Source organism: Ictidomys tridecemlineatus, chromosome 10, assembly GCF_052094955.1.
Source record: "Ictidomys tridecemlineatus isolate mIctTri1 chromosome 10, mIctTri1.hap1, whole genome shotgun sequence".
NCBI classification, from domain to species: Eukaryota; Metazoa; Chordata; class Mammalia; order Rodentia; family Sciuridae; genus Ictidomys; species Ictidomys tridecemlineatus.
Window position 1 is genome coordinate 12,820,479 of NC_135486.1, and position 25,421 is coordinate 12,845,899.

At 33.3% G+C, this 25,421-nt stretch overlaps 1 protein-coding gene across 5 annotated transcripts in view; it reads right to left on the minus strand.

Annotated features, from left to right (window-relative positions):
- Positions 1-25,421, minus strand: part of Acbd6 (acyl-CoA binding domain containing 6) — a 150,848-nt gene that overhangs the window by 74,088 nt on the left and 51,339 nt on the right. For 2 of the 5 annotated variants that reach the window (XR_013426414.1, XR_002483361.3), the window contains exons 6-7: positions 24,445-24,527; positions 10,564-10,660 (exon numbers count right to left, since the gene is read on the minus strand). Coding sequence is in view for 2 of the 5 variants with exons in the window: in XM_078022419.1 (XP_077878545.1) it covers positions 6,524-6,589; positions 10,555-10,660; positions 24,445-24,527 (255 nt within the window). In the remaining 3 variants the exon portion in view is untranslated. Of the gene's footprint in view, positions 1-6,508; positions 6,590-10,554; positions 10,661-24,444; positions 24,528-25,421 lie in introns of those variants that run through there. The other 3 variants (XM_078022419.1, XM_005319739.5, XR_001229592.4) reach the window with 3 other exon arrangements.

Below are 25,421 nucleotides of genomic sequence, written 5' to 3' on the forward strand. Positions count from 1 at the left end.
AGTTGACTGAGAAAGGCAATTTAAAAGAGAGTAAATAAATAAGTATAAAGTTCTAAGTATGACATATTAATTTTAACTCATAAAATCACAGTTTCTGTTAATGTGTTATTTCTATATTCTGTCAGAAAATCTTACTCTATATGAGGAAAGAAGCCTACTAGGCTCAAAGAATAAACAGAACTCTTAGAGCTCAGGGCTTTCTGAAGAATGAGCGATGTATGGCTAACAAACCACTTTTGAGGGTGGTGATGATGTACTCATTTACACAGAATGGACTGTTTTTCCACATTGAGATCCCTACTTCATGTCATTGTAGAAAAGATTTAAATAGATATATGCTGGGATGAGGATGGCTTTAAAGCAAAAATTACCTCGAGAATACTTTTGTAAACCTGCCTACACTCTTTCTCTCATTCAATCACCCTTCATGCACCTATTAGTTCAACTAATTAAACCAGGACCTAGTCTTGGAAAAAAAAAAAAAAAACTTCCTCCTTACAAATGGGCCTTTTTTAAAATTTTCTTTTCTTCTTCTTCTTTTTTTTGTTAGAAGAGAGTGAGAGAGGAGAGACAGAGACAGAGAATTTTTAATATTTATTTTTTTAGTTTTCGGCAGACACAACATCTTTGTTTGTATGTGGTGCTGAGGATCGAACCCGGGCCTCACGCATGCCAGGAGAGCGCGCTACCGCTTGAGCCACATCCCCAGCCCCCAAATTTTATTTTCTTGGGCTGCTTTTATTTACCTGTAAAAAACTGTTGTCCATTAGGCTAAAAGGGAAGTAAGTAAAAAAAAATTGAAAATATGAAAAAGGAAAAAAAAAAGGGCAAACCATTCACAATTTGTTGTAGTAGCAAAAGAATTTTTTTTAAAGAAAACAATTCCAAAAGTGCAGTTAAAAAAATTTTTTTAAAAATTAAAAAAAAAATTGGTGAGTGCTAGAGCAACATTTCCTATGTGAAATTTTCTACAGTTCTAATGTGCACTGACTGGTTGTTATTAGGGAACTAATTTAAAATTCTACATGAGGCTGGATATTTTAATAGACTCTGAACAAAAACCATTGTACAAAATATTCTATAGTTCAATGTAAATGTTACACAGCTTTCGAATTAAAAGAATTGGATAAAATTTCAAAGTCTTATCATTTTTAGTTCTAATCTTAAGTGTACATATTATGGCTACCAAGTTAAACTATTAACAAGAATTACTACATAATTAAGATGGCATGTGATACACTTACATAGGATATGTACCAGAACTACTTAATAGTTGAATAAGAAAATACTATTAATATACCTAGTACTTTTACCACAAGAAGTACATATAATTTTTTACTTCCCAATCAGGTTCTTAATTTTTCTTTAAGTTTGACCCAAAAGGATTACATCAACTAATGCTAAAATATAAATCCTTGGCTGTTTGAATGGGAAAGAAGACAAGCAACACATTTTACTGTTAATGGGAGTTATATTTTAAATTTGCCATATGTGGTGCCAAAAATTTACTTTAGGGAAACACCTATGACTGGACCTCAGCAGTGATTTTCACTTTGGATGTACTTTCCAGAAGGGTGACACATGTACGGCAATGTTTTAAGAAGGATGAGGTGCTCTCAGACATCTATACCATGCTTTTTAACACATATTTTGACCTATAATGTAATTAATTTTTGTAACACATTATTTTAATGGTACGCTAATTAACCTTGAATTAGAATGAATTCTCTGACAATGACTTTCTGTACAATGCTGAAGATACCTACATTACGGCCACCTAAGATTAATATTTTTGCAGTATTAAAAAGCTCAAAAAAAAGATCAAAAACAAAAGTAAAATTAAACATGCTTGTAAATAAAAATAAATCATGCTTTAAAATTTTTACCACCATGATGCTCTACATTTAAATGAACAAAGACCAGCATAACAAAGTTGTCCATACTCTTTATTTCTTTAAATTATAAAATTCCTGAAAAATATGCTCTAATTTAATACTATTGTTCAAGTAATAAAATAAGAAGTAATTTACAGAGCTGCTATCCTCGTAACTAATTATGGCAAACTTAGGAAATATATACTTGTGGTAACTTTCTCTCTGTTAACCACAATACAATGTAATTATTAAATTATTTTGGGTACAAGATTCCATTATCACTCCTCCAGGAGGAAAACCTGTACACATTAAAGCTGTATTTGCTTTAAGACTTCATCTACATTTTGAAGTATTTTACCTAATTATACATAATTGTTTCACCTTTTTCTATGTGTAATATAATCTCTTACACATTTTTCAAAGTAAATATATTTTTACTACTATCCCAACATATTTCTTTGTTTCTAGATTTTAAAACTCTTGTGAAAAAATATCCCAGAAGTATTTAGAAGATGGTGGTCTGTCAGGTACTATGACAACAGGTACTATTAGGAGAGCTCTGGATAAATTCTGGAATTCAAATACAGTAAAATCTGGGATAGGAATGGGGGAGAGTTCTCATCTATTAACGAATGGTGTTAATACTGTCCTACTTCAGACAGATGAATGACTTTAAAGTGCTTTGAAAGTGCAGAATGGCAAGTAACCTATTAAGTGGTATTACTTTCAAGCCTTCTGGAAAATACAGAGTGGGTCTTAATATTTTAAATGCTTCTTTGATATCCTTAATTACTTGTCCTTAAACCATGCAGAATTTTTTAAATTGGATTTTTCTCCTGGAAATTGCAAAATTAAATGAAAAGAGATTCTATTATAAAATGAGTTTTCATGTTCCTATGGTATTTTAAGATCAGATGGAAAGCATAAATACCATATATGCAATAGATAAAAACATGGAAAAGGTGGCATATTTAAATTTCTGAGAATAGACATATGGTAGGATACCTAATTAGCAAATTAAATAGTGCCAACAGATTTTTCTGAAAATTTCTCTGAAAAAATTATGGGTTTCCATTTACGTTTGTAGTAAAGACTGACTTCACCACCAATAACCTATAATGTCTGTGTCTTCTTTATCCTACCTTCTCTTCTATTCTTTGCTTCTGCTGCTGGTAATAACAGCTGGCACTGAGAAATCCTCCACCTGCAACAACCAGAAACTACAAATACCTCCTATTTCCAGGTCCCTCTCCACAGTGAAGTGCCAGTGTTTGTATAAAACATTAGGAAGAAGATCAGGAAAAAGTATAACATCTCAAGATATACCTAGCATAGAAGTCAGTGACTCTTTGTGGAATAATTTATCTATCAGCATTAAAAAAGAAAACTAGAGGATAGAGGTAAAATTCCGTGGTTAAGATCTTGGATTTGATCCCCAGCACTGCATGCTGGGATAAACAAACAAACAACTATGTGATTTCTTACACTGGTGATGTAGAATAAGGAGAAATGGTGATCCTAAACTGTCAGGGAAATTGTTGTTTTTAAAAACTACTTTTGAAAATTCCTTCACAAGAATTTACTAAGCTATGTAAAGGAATAAGCAAGAAAGATATTATTTTGTCCTGTTTAAAATTGTAATAACAGCAATAATAATAAGTGGCAGTGAAAAAAGCCATATTCCATTGTAATGGATAAATAAGTTGTGGACTATTCATACAATGGAACATTACTTTGCAATAAAAAGGAAGTCAGTACTGGTCTTTAACAATATGGATGAATCTCAAAATCATTAATGCTGAATGAAAGAAGCCTTACACAGAAGAACACATATGAATCATTCCATTTTCAGAAAGAGCTATAAGTAAAATTAATCTGTGCTAACAGAACAGTGAGTTCCTTTTTGGAATTAGAAGAAAGGCTAAGAAGACACATGAGGGGACTTTATTGGGTTACAGCCAAGTTCTAGATCTTGACAGGTGTTTTAGTTACATAGGATATGCATTTGTCAAAATTCATTGAGTGTGCATTTCAAATTTGAAGATTTCATTGTAAATAATTTTAGAGAGAAAAATGAACTAATCCTGAATTCTAGTTAATTATATGCATGCTGAAGCACATCTGTGCACTCTAAAGTGCATCAAAAAATAAGATGGATTGATGGATGCATAAGTTATCAATAAAGCCAGCATAGTGAAATATTAGTGGCAGAATCTAGGTGGTAGGAGTACAGATGTTCAATGGAAAACGTATGTTTAACATGTTTTTATAATGAATTATTGGAGGAAACAGAACAAAAATTTGTACATCCATTATTTACATAGACTTTCTACTCATAAGAGCACAAAGGTGAAAGCACATTAAGTATCTACTGATGGATATTTGAATAAACAAAATGTGGCAAACACATAAAGTAGACTATTCAGTTTTTTAAAAAATTATTTTAGTTGTAGATGGACAGAATATCAGAATTTATTTATTTTTTATGTGTTGATGAGGATCAAACCCAGAGCCTCACAGGTGCAAGGCAAGCGCTCTACAGCTGAGTTACAGCCCCAGCCCGACTATTCAGTTTTAAAAGGAAAAAAAATTGGACACATGCTACAACATGGGATACAGCTTGAAAACATTAAGGGCAATAAACCAGTCAACAAAGAACAAATACGGTGTGACTCCATTCAGATAAGGCTTATAGAATAGTCAAATTCACAGAAATAGAAAGTTCAGTGATGGCTTCCACGGGCTGGGGGAAGAGAAAATGGAGAGTTAGTATTTAATGTGTACAGAGTTTCAACTGGGAAGATGAAAACGTTCTGGAGCTGGATGATGGCAATGGCTGTACGGGAACAGCCTCAATGTCACAGACAGGGATACTTAACAAATGATTAAAATGGCAGATTTTGTCACATACATTTTACTACAATTAAGAAAACAAAAAATAAGTCACCAAAGCTCATGAAATTTAAACTACATTCACTATGTTCTGATTTTGTACTAAATACAAGTTTCTGATGTAAAGTCTGACCATAAGCTTGATTTTTAAATGTTGTCGTCTGCATCAATGCAAAAGAGCATAGACAGTTTGTAGTGTGGTTTTCAATCACGAGTGCAAATAAACACATTTCCTTCAAATTAACATTTTAGTTATAATGCAAAATAACATGTACTCTAATATAGAAAGTTTCTGGAGGATAGTTTTCTCCTTCCTTTTACATGTCTTAAATAAAAGCAGAAATTTAGCCTCTGCATATTGACCCTGACTTTTAAATCTTTTGTTTCTCTGTAACTGAATATTGTGAGTTTCATGAGAGTTTGTAGTAGTTTCTCAAGTCCAAATGGGTAAATTATATTTTCTAAAGCATGAAGGAAAAGGAAAGAGAGTCAAAAGAAAGGTGATCTCCTTCAAAATATTTAAAAGAATCAACAAACATATGGAAAATAGCTAAAGATAACAAGTATGCCGTCAAAAGGATAGAAATAAAAGAACTTAACTACAGAAGCAGCTCAGTCAGGAAATGTGGTGCACTGGGGAGGCTGAGGCAGGAGGATTCCAAGTTTGAGCTCAGCCTCTGCAGCTTGGTGAAATTCTGTCTCAAAAATGAGCCAGGCACACCTGTAATCCCTGTGGCTTGGGAGGCTGAGACAGGAGGATCTTGATTTCAAAGCCAGCCTCAGTGATGGTGAGGCACTAAGCAACTCAGTGAGGCCCTGTCTCTAAATAAAATACAAAATAGGGCTGGGGATGTGGCTCAGTGGTCGAGTGTCCCTGAGGTCAATCCCTGTTACCCCCCCCCAAAAAAAATAATTTAAAAAGGACTGGGTTTGAGGCTTGGTGGTAGAGTACACCTGGGTTCCATTACCACAACAACAATAATAATAATAATAATAAATAAAATAAAAAAGAAAGAAAGGAAAAAAAGCTAGCTCAATCAAAGGGGTGCATTCGAATCTATAAAAAAAAACAATGAACTGTGAATACTTTTGTGGGGGGCACCTTATGACAGAATAATGTCATCTATTTTGCTAAAATAATACATTGTTACATTTGTCCTAAAACAACTTAAAATTACCATAAATGTTTAAAATACTATTTAAATATCATCAATAAGCATATATTTCGTTCTCATATATGATACTGATCTGAAAAATAATGTGTAGGACAAGAATTAGGCAGACATAATTTATGCTTGATGTTTGATAAGAAATATTCTATTCATATCTTAAATATACTTTGAAAATTGCTTCTATCATCCTTTCTCCCTTTAAATGATATATTTTTTTGAAGAATTGTAAATACTTGGCATGTGTGAAAAGCTTAATAATATGGCTTAATGTTAAAAATGGAACCAGGATTTTAAAAAATAAATAAGCTTTAAGATTTTCTTTTGCCCTTTTCATATTTTCTACCTCAATATCTCTTGATATCCTCTATCTCAATTTCCAAGCATTTTGCAAATGGTTAAAAACATAATAAAAGTTGCAATGTAAATAAAAAGTCAGTACTTAGAATACCACTTGGACCCTGAAACATCTGATATATTAATAACTTCCCAAATAGAGAGTGTAACTGTGAAACTTCAGGGCCTTATGCAAAATATACAATGTCTTATTTATTATATCAGTTGGAAACATGTAAAATTCTCAAATTTCTAATTTGAAATACATGTCTTGAGCTGAGGATGTACCTTAGTGGTAGAGTGCTTCCTGGATTTGATCTATAATGCGGCAAAAGAAAGAAAACATAGCCTTTACTATATTCATAGCAATTAAAACTCATATGAATAAAAGGTATACATGAGAAACTAATACATAATAATTTTATTATGAAATACAAGACATTTTATTTAAAAGGCAGTTCACATATATTTGTTCATAAGCTACAATAGACCCAAATACTTGCATTTCAGGTAACACAATAATTTATAAATTACAAATTTATTGTAATAATTTAATAATTTATTGTGCTTATTTCAATCTATGGGAATGCATTCTTATCATTTTATAACTACAAATAAATTTCTTTGTGTGCTCACAGACAACTTAAAAAGCATTAAATTTAACTTTTAGTCATGAAAGGGCAAGAGTAAAATTTGTTGAATCTGCTGGATAAATATTTTATGTAAAAACATATCAATTCAAAGAACCCCAGGCCATCAGGAGGGAAATATCTCAAGTTCAAACATCAGATAAATACATAGAACTGGATGTCCTTTCAAAACTGAAATTGTCTTCTGACTTATAACAAGAAAATATCTTGTTACTGATAAGGGACTAAAAGTATTTGGCTATTCTGAGGTCACATACATTGCGTCCATCACCAAGGTTTACCAAATTATTTCATCTGTTAGACCTTTAAATGTCATAAAGCAGCACTATTTATTTTATTTAGGATGTTTAGTTTGAGTCTAATTTTAAGCTCCCATATCTCTTATGTTCTTAAATTAATTCATACAAATCCCTGATTAATAATAAAAGGAGTTGCCATCAGTATTCAAAGCTCAGCCCGAGCTGTCATGGCTGAGAGGACAGAAATCTGCTTGGAGCAATGAGAGAACCCAACTGAATTCTTGGCGTCTCAGTCTATGAATGTGTAAGCACTTCATCTGTTCATGGGAACACAATGCTCTGGCAGGCTGGGGTAAAGGTGGCTGCATGGGCAACAAACTGGAAGAGATGGGAAGCAGTACTACATCAAAGTAGTCAATGGCATATATTTTCCAAGTTTTCCTTTTATTTTCACAAAAGGACTGTTAGTGTGAGCTATTTGTGTTCTAGACTCTTATTTCATTACGATCACTGCTATCCATCCAACAATCTTTGCAGAGGTCACATGTGGAGTTGACTTTTAATATTATTTTATAAAAAAAGTTTTTGCAAATCAGAGCATAAAATAAAACAGGTCAAATGAAAATGGATTATCCTTCTTTTTTGTAAATCCAGTGGTGAGAAGAATACTCTCTCAGACCAGATTTCCACTTGGCAAGTATAGGTGTTTGAGAAGGAAAATGTACATCTCTGAATGACAGTATGGCAGTACCTGTCTGCAAAATGAGCATAATATCTATCTTAGAGGATTATTATGAGCATGACACAGTAATAAGTAAAAGTGTTCTGTAAACTGTTATATACACTTTATAAAGTATTATACAATACACACATGATATGTACTAATAAAAAAAACTGACCTGCACTTCTCTTTAAAAAAAAAAAAAAAAACTGACCTGGAAAGTTAAGTGGTTTCTTTTATTTATTTCTTCATTATATCCTTTTCTTTTTTTTTTTTTTTTTGGTACTGGGGATTGAGCCCAGGAGCAATTAACTACTAAGCCACATCCTCAGCCCCTTTTTTATATTTTATCTAGAGACAGGGTCTCACTGAGTTGCTCAGTACCTCACTAAGTTGCTGAGGCTGGCTTTGAACTCATGATCCTCCTGTCTCAGCCTCTTGAGCCGATGGGATTATAGGTGTGCACTACTGTGCCCGGCTCTTCATTATATTCTTCACTCATATTAGGAATTTCAAAGAAGCTAAATTTATTGCATGCTTACTATGTATCTGTCAAGTACCTTATATATTAACTTACTGATTCTCAGAACAATCCTGAGTCATGTACAATTATTTCCATTTTACACATTTAGGAAACTGAGACACAAAGTAAACTTGACAAAGGTCACATAGCCAGAAAGTGACACTGCTAGGACTTGGATCCATACAGTCTAGCTCTTCACTGTTACACTATTTATTCTTTTAAACATTCAATAATTCAACAAATTAATAAGCATGGAATGTGAGTAGACGTGATACATGTCACTTCTTTTTTTTTTTTATACTTTTATTTATTTATTTTTATGTGGTGCTGAGGATCGAACCTAGTGCTTCACACGTGCTAGGCAAGCGTTCTACCACTGAGCCACAAACCCAGCCTGATACATGTCACTTCTAAGCCAAAGTTTTAAGTGCATTTGTGGGATCTGGCTCTGTCTGCCTTCAGTCCCTGTCCCAGAGTGAGTATTCATTAAGGTTATAGCTCAGACTGAGAAGACACATGAAAGCAAGATGAACTGAGCCCAAACCAGACTACCAGAATCCAGTAGAGTCTCAACTGATCCCAAAACCTTTTGAAATATCAGTAAGATAAACAAAGCAGAATTAAAGTAAGAGTATATGAAATGTTGTCGCTCATCTAATAAGATGGCGACATGGGTGAAACAAATATTTGTTGGTGTAAGCCACTGGAAATTGAGGGCTGTTTATTGCTGTAGCAAATGCAAACTGATATACATGTACAGTCCACAGCTTAGCAATGAATAACATTTACACAGTCACAATAACATGAATTCAATACAGATGCAATCAGAAAGCTGAAATTAAAAGTTGCGATACAACTTTTTTAAGAGGTCAAAGAAAAAATAGAGGGAAAGATGATTAAAAAACTTAATCCAAAAATAAAATAGAAAGAAATTGATAATGTCTAAAGTGGAAAAATCAAGAGACAAAAGCTTATTATTTAGAATTATACATGCAAATTTCAAGATAAACCACTATAAGAATTGAAACCTTTTGCCTTAAGGAAGCTAGAATCACAGAGCTTTTTTTGTTATAAGACTAATAGTACTATTAATTTTTTAAAAACTATCTATATGTATTAATTTTGTAAAAATCTTAAAGCACAACATTAAAATAAAAATAATAAAATCAAGAAAAGCAATGATATTAGGTTTATTTTTTTTTTTAAGGCAAAAAACACCACCCTCCACCCCCCACATGCACACAAAGCAAATTCTAATTGGAATTAGAAGACCTGAAATTATTTTTTCACAATTTGACTTCTGCTTTTCTCTGGCCATCTCTCATGCCTTTTTATTATATAGTGGAGAACAAATAGTATTATTGGTCCTCCTTTACTCTAGTATTATAATTTTACATTTTCAATTACAAATGCCCTTGACAATATATTATAGTAAATATGTTGCCTAAAAATGAGGTATTATTAAGGGCTAACCTATAGAGGGAGTTCTTAACCATAATAGGCTGGTTCTTTGTATATCTGACAGATTATCTACGATCACTGCATGTCCTCTTCCTAACTAGTACCACCTTTTTAAGCTCAATATATGAATAGCTTTATTCATAAAATAAATAAATTAAGAATATATTCTGAAAATAAGTTAGCATAGAGTCCCTTTAACTAGTGGGTCAGCATTTGAAGAATTGGATTTATCAAAATTCTGACACAGATTACGAGAAATATATTTATTGAGCAAAGAACAATATATCCATTTGTGGTAAAATGAAAGAAGATGTTGTAGCTATTTATAAATAGCTCTCATTTATAAATGAGAGTGCTATCATCTATAGATTTTACTTACCATGCTAAAAGTATCTCCTTTTATCTTAAACAAACAGAAGTTATTTATGACAAGTTTCAGCTATGTGGATAGAAATATGTTGGCTATAGACACAGAAAGTATCTTAACTGGGTGACATCAACTCATTTAGGTATTCTGATAAGTTCTTAACCATAATGTACTTTTGAGTTGTAGTTCAAAGGCCCATCATTTAGAAAAAGGCATTGGGGCAAAACAAGAAAGCAAAAGAAAAAATTAAACTAGTGTGTTTTATAACCTTACAAGGCTATAGCATCCATTCATCAGAAACCAAAAGAGGGTGTTTTCATACCTCTTCATCTTTCGTATTCACATCCGTGTTTTTCAATTTGATGGCTTTGGTTATATGGTCAATGTTGTTTTCCCTGCAGTAATCAAATATGTTTTTGTCTTCTTCCCTAATTAGAGTTAAAAAAAAAAAAAGCTATTTGTCCTCCGGATAATATATAAAAGTTACATATTTTTAACATAACCTGTTTGCTACTAACATACACATTAATAAAATCTGTATTTATAAAACAATTTTAAAAAAGAAAAATTTATAATAGATATGATATGCCCAACCCCCCACTCCAAAAAACTAAAGTTCTTATCAGCTATAATTATGGGGAAAACTTCATCTGCTTTATCACATTACACTGGTATATCTACTCAATGTCTTGAAGTATATTTTTTCAGAGCCCTTTCCCCAGTTACTCTTACAATGGAGAGGCACACGTTTCTTCTAACTACAGATTTTCAATTATAGCACTGCAATAAGATGGCAGATTTTGGTCCCTCATTTACTGCTGTGTGAACCATACTTCAGGACATAGCTCACAACTTGCCTTGCAGGATGACAGAATACTGAGTGTTATCATGTTTTAATAAGAAAGTAATTTTCTTAAAGATAACTAGACAAAAGGAGGTATTTAAAAATTCAGAAATCCTTTGTAAGAGTAGAATTAAAGACTGGGAAGCATACTCTGCACAAAGCACTATCCTTAGTATATTGCATGTGCTAATTCACTCCATCTTTAACTCAAAAGGAGGCAAGGAGTGGTTACATGTCCTTCCAAACGGCACCACATTTATCCACAGTAAAATGAACTAAAACTCTGCTCTTGACTAGTCATGATTGTTGCATTCTACTCCAGAATCTAAAAGAGAAGTTCTTAATATGAGGTCCGTGAACTCTCTAAAATAGTATACAGAATTATCCTTGCATGGGCATTTTTCTGGGTTTTGGGTAGTGAGAGAATAGCTTCATTCAGATTTCCAAAAGGATCAGCAGTAATTCCTTGGAGGATCAGAAATTTGGAATATTACAACAAAACTGTCTCATATGTGGTCTGAATTTAATGAATAGATATAAAAGAATGCATTTTGAGCTCCAAAAATTATTTATGTTTTATAAGTTGCAAGGCTATAACATCCATTCATCAGATATCAAAACATCTAGTCTTAGGAGTCCTCTATCTTAAAGTCCATTTAAACAACTTTTGTGGTATAAAAAGTTATATTATGTCATAGGTGATTATCATAAAACACATTATGTTGGCATCAATCATTTAAACACTTTCTTAAGCATCTGGATATTTTATTGAGCACTTATTACATACAAGGCACTAGATAAGATTCCGTTGATAACAGATACAAAGCTAAGCAAGAAAGTTTGCTTTTTTCACAAATAAGCTATAATTGGGATAATAATCTATACACTATTAACATGAATTAGAACTAGGGATGGGGCTGGGACTCAGCAGTAGTGCACTTGCCTGGCATGTGTGAGGCATTGGGTTTGATTCTTAGCACCACATATAAACAAACAAACAAATAAATAAATGGATAAAATAAAGGGCTATCAACAACTAAAAATTTTTTTTAAAAAATAAAGTAGAACATAGTCTTAAACAGGACTATAAAAGAACAAAAGAGAAACAACCCACTTCAAGCTGAAGAAAATGAGAAAAAGGAGGAAGCCATACTCAATTTGAAAATGTCCTGTTTTGTAGAAGTGAAAATGCACTTCTAGATCATTTATTCTGTAAAGAAAATATGGAAGACTGAACTCAACACTCCAGAAAGGAAGTCTGATTTTTAAAATCAGGGCTTCATATAATACCAAATCAGCTAAATTATCAACAAAAACACTATTCATGGGGCTGAGGTTGTGGCTCAGTGGTAGAGCACTTGCCTAGCATATGTGAGGCCCTGAGTTTGATCCTCAGCACCACATAAAAATAATAAGCAAAATAAAGATATTATGTCCATCTAAAACTAAAAAAAAATATTTAAAAAACACTATTTATATTAAAAAGCACATTTAGAGTTCCAACTTGGGAATAATAGGGACTTTCCTCTGGAAACTGGTCCTAATCCAATATCAGAGACCCCTCTAATTCAAAAGACATCAACCTCAAGCATGAGAGAAGGGACAGTGTTATTTTAAGTCATTACAAATATATATTACCCACCAATTGTTTAATCTGAAAATATGGGGCATTGATGGTGACACACAAAGGAAAGCAGGAGGATCCTAAGGATGTGGGCTACCCATACAGTAACGTGCAAGGACTATTCAGAGATGAGAGGATCTTCTGAGTGGTCCCTCCTTCTGATCCTAACTTTCAGTACATGTAATCTATGCTATGAGTACTAAAGGAGTAAACAGACTAAAATTTTATTTTGCTTCACATATTTTCAATATATTTCTTAGATACATCATCTGTATCAATTATTTTGTCTTTGTATTTGAATATTTTGGAGGACAAGGGGCACCTGTCTATTTAAATGCCTGTTTACAGTATGTAGTTTATTATCACTGATTATGACAGGCAGTATAAAATACCTCAGGGTAGGGTGCATATGTAAATTAAATATAAAAAAGAGAAGTTTAATAAAATCACCACAAACGTGCTACAAAATTGAGTGTTTAATATAAAAAAATTAGAGGATACTCTTAGCCTTAATTGTTAAACATATGTTTTCATTTCCAAACCAAATTTTTGACTATTTTATTTGCCAGCAACCAAGCTGTCTTTATACAATGTCACCACCTAGTGGCCCAAATGGAGAAATATCTGGAGCAAAAGCTTTCCACACATCCTTTTTTGCCCCCAACAAAATCACACACATTGTACAAACTGAGTTCTTTCTCCCACTACATTTCCTTGTTGGAGCTCAAAACCATCTTTCAAGGCAGTAGTCTCCTCTATAGCCATACTTATTTTAAATAATATATACAAATTAATCCAAGCATTATGAAGTATTGTAGAGCTACAATGAAAATGTCAATGCCCTTCTACTCTTCTCACTATTTCTCTTATGATTCCTACTAAGTTATTTTGATTCTTCTCTGTTGAATATGAGTCTAAACAGTATATGTTCTCTAGGATGAGTGTGAGTTATGTTGGTAATACCACTTGCCTTAGGGATACCCCATTTTTTTCCTAGCACAGACAAAATGTCTTTCTTTATATTACTCCAAAGTATTTAAAATTGACAAAAATACATTTACATACCTTAAGGGAAAAAAATCACTGGTTTTCTATGAAATTCTTTTGAAATATAAGAATAGACATGAGCAAGAGGTGAGGGTATTGGGTGTGGCTATTTCCACCCCATCATAGAAGGTCCAGATCCCTGTCCATTCCTAAAGATGTTATCTGTGCCATTTTCTACACAGACTTATTTTCCTATCATAGACTGTTTCTCAAGGCAAGCCACATACAGTTCATTTAACTACTATTACATAAAATTAAAAAACACATTTATGGGAATAGTTCAGAAATACCACTATTTAATAGATATATTCAACAAATATTTCAATTCAATTTTTTTAATCAACCAAATTGAAATTAGATACAAAACAGTATTTAAGTAAATTGATATTGGATGAGCATTTACTGATGCATGGAAACCTAAAGAAAAATAAAATTGTGGATGTGTAACCGACGTGATTCTGCAATCTGCATTTGGGGTAAAATTGGGAGTTCATAACCCACTTCAATCTAATGTATGAAATATGATGTCAAGAGCTTTGTAATGTTGTGAACAACCAATAATAAAAAAAAGAAACCTAAAGAAAATATCCACAAAAATATAGTCAATATCTTCAAAAAATACAAATTAATTCATTAATTCCTCAAAGTAAGGGCTCTAGGATAAAGACTTTTAAAGGGAAATGCAGGTATGGATTTAAGTGAAGCAGTTTCTAGCTCCTCAACTTCTCAATGAATGAATTTTTTTCCCTAAGCAGATCTACCTTAAACAGTTCCTGTAGTAAATATTTCATCACCACTCTCCTTTTCCACATTCTTACTACTCCAACACTCTCTTCTTGGTTTACAAAAGTAAGGTATACACCTCGTTATTATGTAGTGTCCCAAGATAGAAAATGCTCCAGGGTACTAAATCAAGTGACACTTTTGGTAAAATCTGGTGTAAGAAGGCCTTCTATAACTGAGTTGATGAAGGAAGAGATGAAATAAAACAAAAAACAGACTTGATACTGAATTCTGATCGTTCCAATAAAAAAAATTTTCAGGTTTGGGTGTACTTCAGTGGTTCAGCGAATGCCTAGAATGTATAAGGCCCTAAGTTATCCCCAGCACCTGGGGGGCCAAAAAAAAGGTCTGTTTACAATAAACTTTTTCAAAGTCCCATCCATCTTATTAATTGTCATCTTTTACTTATATTTGATGACATAACAACAAACTTATAAACAAAACTTACATACATTTAATAATACATAACATATCAACTGTTCAGAAATAGTAAATATAGAATTATACAATCAAATAAAAAATAAATGCTTAAAACTTTTAGATCACAGAAAATTAATCTTTGAAAATTCAATTTACATACATATTTTTGTAAATAATTATGACAATGTCACAAGACTATGCAGAAATATATTACTTCAAAATGAAAATTATCTAGAAATGAAAAAAATGAGATATAAAATTTCTGTTGAAGAACTCAAGTCAACTTTTTAATCAAGATCAGAATCAATTTTTATTTGAGTTAATTGAAGACTCACTCAATTGGAGGAAATAATAAAGAGATCCTGAGTACTCTTTGCCCTATTTTCCTTAATAATAACATGTTTAAAAATGGATTATCCTTATATTATCTAGATTCCACTAGAGTGATGTGTTTATTCAAAAATTGCATTATCTATAAAATGCCAGAAATTACATCGTTTGCAATCATTTACTGTTGAATGAAAAAATTTAGATGTTATCTTAAAAATTCTTAGGAACTACAAAGTGATTTTTTGAATGCCACTGTCCTTACCCAAAATTTTACAGAGTAGAGGCCAAAAGCAAGTAGAAGGCTACTCCAAAAGGATGCTTAGAAAATCATACATAGATAAGGAGTTGATATTTAAAATATATAAAGAACTCAAAAAACTCAAGAGCAAGAAAACAAATAAACCAATTTAAAAATGGCAAAGGATCTGAACATTTCTCAAAAAAGGAGATGAACAGCCAAAGATACATGAAAAATGCTCAAAATCTCTATTCCTCACAATGAAATATCACTTCATGCCTGTCAGATGGATTACTATCAAAAAGATGAATGAAAACAAGTGTTGGTGAGGAGGTAGAGACAAGGGAACCCTCTGCTAAAAGGAGCTAAAAGGACTTTACAGAGATGGATTACATTCTTTTTTTTTTTTTTTTAAAGAAAGAGAGAGAATTTTTTCTAATATTTATTTTTCAGTTTTCGGTGGACACAACATCTTTATTTTATTTTATGTGGTGCTGAGGATTGAACCCAGCGCCCCGCGAATGCCAGGCAAGCGCATAACCGCTTGAGCCACATCCCCAGCCCAGATGGGTTACATTCTTAACTACCAAGGTAACTCTCAAATCGATAAACAATCCAAAGGAAACATCACTGCCAGTGTAGTGATAAATGAAACAATCTCTACTTTACCTGTGAAGTACATTTTTTTTGTTGTTGTTGTTAAACAGTACTGGGGACTGAACCCAGGTGCACTCTACTACTGAGCTACATCTCCATCTGTTTTTATTTTATTTTGAGACATGGCCTCACTAAGTTGCCCAGGCTGACCTCAAATTTGGAATCCTCCTGTCTCAGCCTCCCATGCAGCTATGATTACAGATGTGTACCACCACATCCAGCTTGTAAAGCACATTTTTAAGAAAACTAAATGGAAAAGAGATTTAATTTTGAAAATTTAATTAAAGATGTTCAGTATATTAATACAGTAATAACTATCAAACCTAATTTCATTAACTAGAAATTAACAATGATTCCTTAAACATCTCAGGAACCAATATTACAATTAAGGGAAGTGACCTTGGGTAAGTAACCTAACCTCTCTGAATCTGTTTCCTCATCTGTATAACAGGAATATTAAAAAAAAATCTACATTTAACAGGGTCATTCTGAAGATTAAGTGAAATAACATATAACATATTATCATTACTAGAATATAATAAGCAATCAACATGTTAGTTGTCATTATCTTAAAAAATTTAGTATATGTTATAAGCTAGAGTCATTTTCATAGCTTGACATAACACTGTCAATCAATTCATCCATCAAATATTAATTAGATCTTCAAAGAAAAAAAAAAGCCAATGGGAGTAGAGAAGTGTGAACAAAAGCTAAAAGGAAAACCAGTATAAGATGAGATAGCGAGGGACCTGTTTTATATTATTTGTAACAGTACCTCTTGTTATTGCAAGGGACATAGTAGCCTCATAACTACATGTACCTTTATATGTGCACACACATACACACATCACACTTGGTGAACAAGTCCAAGTGCCTAGTTTTTCACACGTACTGCATTCATAAAGTACATAAGAGAGAAGGGAAAACTGGAAGGATAGACAAGAGAGAAAAATGTAGGGAAGGGAAAAGAAGAAAAAAAAGGACTAAGAGGAGTGGATGATGGTTTGGGTTGATGAATGACCCCTTGTTCAGAAAGGGCTGTTGATCTACAAACAGGTGGATTTGCCTATATGCTTGGTTGGCATCATGACATTGAGCACACAGAAGCTCAATGAAGCACATTAGAAAAGGGTGAATCTGAGAGCCAGGAGACTCTTACAACAGTTACTGTTTATGTCAAGACCTGCTTGTCCCAAGGGACCCATTTTCACATAATCTATAATTATCTCTTTGCTTTAATCGCCTTGTCATTCCCGAGGCTCTCATGGGCACTGGAAGAGGAAAAGCTCATTAACTAAACCTTTTCTCCTCTCTCCAGCCACCCATGGCTTTTAATTGCTTGGTGTGTTATTATCTAGAAGTGCAACTGGGATCATTTTCATAAGAAAGGGAGGTAGAGAGGAGGAAAGGAGCCATGAGTCCCTGAGGTATGCACCACAGACAAACCTTTGCTTTCTCAATTATTTATGCCAGCTGAGGTTTTACAGGCTGAATAAATCCATAACTCAAGTTCATTTTGAGCAGTCAGATCCTGGAGGGGGAGTTGCCCACTTGCCTATACACACTTGTGTAGTCCTCAAAGAATAACCAGAATGTAACAAGACATATGTCATCCAATTTATCACCTATCACCAAAGTGTTAACACAATGTTGATCATAAGCAACACAGTGAAATAGGGAAAGATTATATTACCACCAACCAAACAGATGGAGGGATGCTCTGAGTGCTAAGGACAGTACAGTGGTGTCCCAGAACAACTTAACCTGTTTAAAAAAAAAAAAAAATCCAAACACTCAAAACCAAAACACATATTCTTTCTTTCTTTCTTTTTTTTTTCCAATACTGGGGATGGAACTCACAGCCTCACAGAACGCACTCTACTTCTAGGCTGCCTTGCAGCCCTAACACACATTGCCGAAGCTTCAGATTCTTTAAATACATTTGTTAAAAACAGTTTTCTCAGGGCTGGGGTTGTAGCTCAGGGTTAGGGCACTTGCCTAGCATGTCTGAGGCACTGGGTTAGATCCTCAGCACCACATAGAAATACATAATTAATATAAAGGTACTATGTCCACCTACAACTGTAAATAAAAAAATAAAGTGAAAAAACTAGTTTTCTATCTAACAAAGTTAAATTGTTTAAGCAGAATATTATAACATCTAACTTTTAAGTTACAATAAAACTATATATGTTACAGCTTTTAAACTAATCACAGCTCTTTCAGGAAAATTTTAGAGTACAATTTATGTATAAATGACCAATTTTTATGCTACTGTCATTCTAGCTTATATTTTAACTAAGAATATAAAATTAAAATATAAAACAATCACTTTCATTCTAGTTTTTTATATTACATTCTTCATGATGAATTAACCAATGGAAAGATTTAAAAATTTTTTCCAAAATCAATTATTATTTAAAAACTAAAAGTTTATAAGGCAATGATGAAAGCATCTCTTTGAAATTCTACAGGCTTTTGTGTCTGACCACAAGCAGTGACCTCTGGTATTTTTTGCCAAAACACTTCATTTGTCTCACAGAGCAACTAATCAATTCCAGAGCCCATCAATCATTTCAGTTGTATACTAGTCTGGTCCTGCTTAGAGAAGGTCCAGATGGCTGCCTGTGTAAGTGGAATTAATAAAATTCTGATAGATTACAATGTATCAAACTACAAAATACTACAGGGAAGACCAAATCTTATTGCAGGTTGGTACTATATGCTCTTCATTTACTGTATTTTTAATTCTTGCCCTAATGTCTCAGCATATGTACCAATGTCTAGATTAAATCTAAGTATGTAATTTACCCAAAATGATTTCTTTCTTTTTTTCTTTTCTGGTACCAGGTATTGAACCCAGAGGTGCTTAACCACTGAGCCACATTGCCAGACCCTTTTTTTTTTTTTTAAATTTTGAGATAGAGTCTCACTAAGTTGCTTAGGGCCTTGCTAAGTTGCTGAGGCTGGCTTTGAACTTGTGATCCTCCTGCCTCAGCCTTCTGATTATAGGCCTGTGTTATATTGTCTGCCCAAAATGATAATTCTTAAGTGTGTCAATATATACATACTGGTGAATCATTTGACTCTTTGCAAAACCCCATGCTTATTATTATGGTGCTTTCCCTGCCCACCTCCAAAGTGTAAATGAGCCACAGCTTATCTAAAAAGAGGTAACCGCTGAGCACAGTGGTGCATGCTTGTAATCCCAGCAGCTAGGTAAACTGAGACAGGAGGATAGAGAGTTCAAAGCCAGCCTCAGCAAAAGCAAGGTGCTAAGCAACTCAGTGAGACCATTTCTAAATAAAATACAAAATAGAGCTTGGGATGTGGCTTAGTGGTGGAGTACTCCTAAATTCAATCCCAGGTACCCTCAACCACTCACCGCCCACCCGCTCCGCCCCCCCTTCCCCAAAGAAAAGGTAAATGTGAGTTATGTGTTTTGTTTGTTTGTTTTTTGATACCAGAGATTGAATCCAGAAGTGCTTAATACTGAGCTACATCCCAGCCTGTCTTTGTATTTTATTTTAGAGACAGGGTCTCACCACATTGCTTAGGGCCCTGCTTTAGTTGCTGAGGCTGGCTCTGAACGAACAATCTTCCAGCCTCCGCCTCCAGAGTACCTGGGATTACAGGCATGTGCCACGGCACTCAGTGTAAGATTTGTTACACCAGTTTCTACAGTTCAAAACAGATTTAATAGCTATTTTCTTTTGCAAAAGCAAACAATTTGTATTTAGTTGGATAACCAGATGGACCTGTAATTTCAGTTACTAAGTTCAGCCCTGGGGTCTCCTCTGTAGGACTTCCTATGCTGACTAACAATACTAAAGAAAACTTATAGTTACACAGCAACTTATTTTGTACAAGAAACTGTTCTAGAATGCATTCATATAATCCACATAAGTACCAATTTGAGACAATACTATTATTATTCTCTTTTAGAGATACCAAAAATTGCTCAAGGTCACAGTTAATGAGTGGCAGAACCAGCATTCAAATGCTGGTGACCTGGCTCCATAATTTTTTGTACTTAATTAGATTCACACTGTACTCTTCTATTATATTACAGAATAATTAGCTAGCTTCAGAATGAGAAATCAGCGTCAGGACTCTGGGATATTAATACTGAGTTCTGTACCTGTGACATCTTATCCTGAAAGAGTGGAAACAAGGATCAGAACCAAAACAAATCAAGAAGCAAGCTCAGAATTGGCCCCAGTTTATATTAAAACTCAACTGGTTATGACATTTAGTCTAAAAGCTGTGCACAACGTAGAGAAAGTATCAACAGACATTTAATGAGTTAATATGTTTATGAATCATCTCAGAATAAATATAATGAATTACATAAAAAAAACCTCAAAACTCAATTGGACCCTTAACTCGTCATCTATACTGTATATTAACCAGGAGAGCTGCCAGAACAATGGAACCTAAACCCAAACAAATGGATTTATTAGATACTACTTTCCCTGACCTTTTCAAATGTGAAAACAACTTGGAGTTAGTGTATTAAATTATCCAAAATAGATCTTCAAAATGCATTGTTTTACATCCTTTTAAAAAACAATGATTCTATAGGAAAAGCTTTTTTTTTTCCATCCAAATTTACCATTTGATGTTTCTAAAACTTTAAAACCTATTGTGTAGGCTTTCACTTCAGCTGAACATAATTCTGCCAAGAATTTGCAATTAATATCAATTAAAGCACAACTTCCTTTTAGAAAAATAAAACACCTGATACCATATTCCACCCAAGTATAAGCAAAATCTGATCACATAAACTTAAGGAAGCAGCCTGTCTTCAGTGTTGTAACTGCACTCTGTGACTGCTTTAGAAACCATAAGAACTACATATGGTCTTTCACTAGGATAATCCAACATCTCAACATAGAAGAATTTTTATTATGATCTACTTTGTTATAACTGGATTTCATTATACTAATAAAATGAATTCAACTAATAATAATATGACTAATTGTGATTTCTGATCTACTTTAATAATAATAACATTACTGTTTGCAATAGTTAAAAGGCTTTCAATGGTTTTCTCACATGCATGTTTCCTACTGTTTTATATCTTAGTATGTCCCAGAACATAGGGATTTAGAAGATAACATAAGAAGACTAATATCTAGATGACATAATGAAGCAAAGTCAACTCTAACCAGTTTGCCTGTAGCAAAAGTTCATATTTCACTAGATTAATTAATCTTTATTAAAGAGACTTACATGAAAATGCCCAAACTACTAGGGCATAATAATTTAAAGTGAAGAAGCTGAGAAGCACAATATCCACAATATTTTGTCTCACTGTAGATTCACAGTAAATGTGTGTTGAGCTGAATTAAAATCTCTACGTTAGGGCTATGGATATAGCTCAGTTGGTAGAGGGCTTGCCTCGCATCCACAAGGCCCTGGGTTCAATCCCACACACCACATCACACACACACACACACACACAAAAAAAAAAAAAAAAATCTATAAAAATAAACTATAGTAGTCTTCATTATTTTTCATGATCAAGATTCTAAATACTGAATCTAAATATTGAAGTAAACTAACAGTCATTTCTTTAAGAAGTGGGTGAGGAATGAGGGTAAGATTAACCCTTTCAAAACAGTTTACCTCAGGATTACACTCACCCAGATTTCTACTCTCAGTTCTGATACACTTCACATTCTGTAGGGCTACTGTGATCAGTCATGTCACTAGACATTTCAAAAGAAACTGAGAGATCATTTTGGAAACACTGGAATCTGGAAGCCCTTAAGAAAATTAGCATACACATATACATAAATAAAGATCATTATTATTAAACACAAGTGATTTATATTGTTAGGAAGTTAAGCTTAGTGTTTTTTTTTAAACAAAGTCAAGAAACTCTCATTTATTTATACAACTACGGAAGGAAAACAGCCTTTCCTTTCCTAGTTATTTAAATTTTTTGGATTACGTAGGAAAGGAGCTGAGACAGGCATACCACAGGAAAACAAGCCAGCAGCACTCTGTTTTATGACATGTCCCCTAGGCTACTCATCGGTCAACTCCTTGAGGAAAGCCTTTGTCTGGGCATACCTCTGAAGCTAAGGGCATTTATTAAGTTTTGGGAATTTCTTCAGGTAGTAGAAACACAGAGATGAAAAAGGCATGATCCTTGCTCTCAAAAACTAAGTTAATTGTCAGAATTAATTATTTTTAAAAAACTGTAACTCAGTGTGGCATAATGTGATAAATATTATACAAATGTATAAGCAAAAGAGTATAGCAAAATAGAGAAGAAATGACTACCTCCTGTTACATCTAGAAAAACTACTCTTACATAGCTTGATTTGAACATTTAACAAACTTTGATTAGTAGGTTAAGATTCTAAGATGCCATTTTTTATAAGACTCTAAAGACAGAATCTGCAAATTAATAAGCCCCAAACACTTTCTGGGTATAAAAAGATTGAGGGAAGGGTTAAACTCTGAAAATGTTCCTTCAATCTTTAATGGACTCCTCGGTGTTCTCAGGGTCCATCATAGGGACTGGAATTAGCAAATGCATTCCAGGTCAGTAGCAATCCTAAAGGATGTCTTTATTCCCCCATCAAATCTCCACCAGCCTCCCCCCATCTTATCCTGAAAAAGCATTTAATCTAAATAAAAAGGGGGTGCTTGCTATGCAAGTAGATTCAAGACAGGTCCCCTCGCATTAACTGACTGCCTGGTCAACAATTGGAAACCATAAGCATTTCAAGCTTCTGATTTTAAGAGGTACCAGTAACTTCTCCCCCTTACAATGCTACTTGGCAGTTCATAGTGCTGCTTCTTCATGTTAGATAAGCTCCTTTCTGTAAGCAAGAAGCATACATTTTTGGTACAATTACCCCTTCATTCTATAAAGATAGATATTTCCCTTCAATAAATTTAGGTGAAGACAGTTTTCTACTTGAAACATTTATTACATGTTAATGAATAAGAAAAGGAACAGTTGATAACTTGAAAAGAGTAACAAAGCAAGAAGTCTTTTTTTTTTTTGGTAGTTGTTTAATTTGAAAAGTAACAATCTTAGAAGAAAGTGTCTCATGACTCCTTAAAGTAGCAGTAGAATCCTTTCTGATTTACATACAGTGCTGAAAAAAATTTATCCATGAAATTCTATACATAATTAAAGCTTTGTTAATAACATAATATTTAAAAATTTTTAATTGTTGTAAAAACAACATATAGCAAAGTTTACCATTTTAGCCATTACTAATTGTCCAGTTCTATAGTATGAAATATATTCATATTGTTGAGCAATCTCTAGAACTTCTCCATCTTGAAAAACTGAAATTGACCCATTAAATAACTTCCCATTTCCCACTCCCTCCAGCTCCTGGAAACCACTCTTCTACTTTCTATTTCTACAAATTTTACTACTATAGGTAACTCAGTAAGTATACAGTATTAGTCTTTTTTGTGACTGTCTTATTTCACTTAGTGCAATGTCTAAAGGTTCCTATTGTAGCATCTGTCAAAATTTCCTTCCTTTTTAAGGCTGGATGATACTCCACTGTATGTATATACTAAATTTTGTTTATCTATTTGCCATTGGACACTCTGGTTGTTTTCACTTCTTGAAAATAGTAAATAGTGCTGCTATGTATATGGGGGTACAAAGAAGTCTTTGAGATTCTATTTTCAATTCCTTTGGACATAGATCCAGAAGAGGATTTGCTGGATTATACAGTAATTCTATTTTTTATGTTTTGAGGAAACTACATCCTGTTTTCCATTGTGGCTGCATTATTTTACACTCCAAGATAACTTTTGGAGGGAATTAAATGAGTTTTACCTAGAATTATTAGTCTAATTAGAATTATAGTAAATTATTAGAATTAGAATCTTTATAAGAAATAGTATTTTGAGGAAAATTAACAACAAAAATTCATAGTTTTAGATTGTCTGAGACACAAAACCCTGCTTTACCAACCAGGTGGGAAAGGCACTGACTCAGATCCTGATGATAAGTGATAAGTGATAATATTTTCACTGTTCAGACACTTTGGCACTAGTTCAGAAACTTATTGATTTTAAAAATTATACACTACAGAATTCTTTCCGGCCATTTATTATCCTACTGGAGATAATACCAAATCAGTTTCATGTTAAGAAAAAAGTACTCTACAAATTAAAGATTTCAAGATTAAAAAAAAAAAAACTTGAACACACACATACACACAGACATATACCCACACATACGTAGATTCGTATTATCAAAGGTCACAAGAGAAGTTACCTGATGGTTTCTTCATGATACAGAGAACTAACAACTGGCCCGCCAAAACCACTATTTGCCTCTTTTCCTTTCTTCTCTGGTATCTGTGGGAGGGGAAAAAATGAAAAAAAGGTATACAGATTAAAGCAAAGTATATTTAAGCCAGTTGTAAAACATTAATTTGCTTAAGGAAATACCAGAACTTCTATTCTCAACCATTTCTTCAAGTTGTAAGAATAATTTTGAGGTGGTACCAGAAAAGCAACAGGATCCTCCGGTTAGCAACAGAATAGGTACCCACTGGTTATTTAGGGTCATTCAGTTTCACTTTTTGGAGCCACCTAAAAGCAATCCCCTAGGTGACTATGGGATGACGTTCAATGTTGAAAACATGGATGTTTATGTGAAAGCATGAAAATGAAATACAAATACTAGACATGAACATGATCAGGAAAATCATATCTAGATTTGTAAAATTAAAGTTTACAAACAAGAACTAAACTAAACTATGGTAAAATTTCAAATTCAATCATAAAGAAAATATTTTTAAGTAAAAAGAAAAAAGTAGAGAAGGTAGAAGAAAGAGGAAAAGAGGTTCAGATATATTTTAAAAAAAGAAAAAGAAAAAAAAGAGCAAACTAATATGGAAACATTTTCTAAAATCAGCACACAGAAGTTTAATCCATGTTCTCATGATTAGCATCCCTGGCCTTCTTTACTACCACAGTGGACCAGGGACTGGGTAACTCAAATCTCTGATGGAACCAAGAACAGCCCTGGATTTCTGGTTTGGTCAGGTTGTTATCCAGGACAAGAATGGTGATTTACTAGTTCTTTACATGTCAGGGATGAACAGTAAGCTCCATTATCTTTTTTTAAAAGAGATTTTATAGTTACCCATCTATTCAGAACTTCTATTACTTTTTATTCCTTTACTCAGGTCCAAATTTTCATTCTGAAGTTATTTTCCTTTCACCTGAGGAAAGTTCTTTTAACAT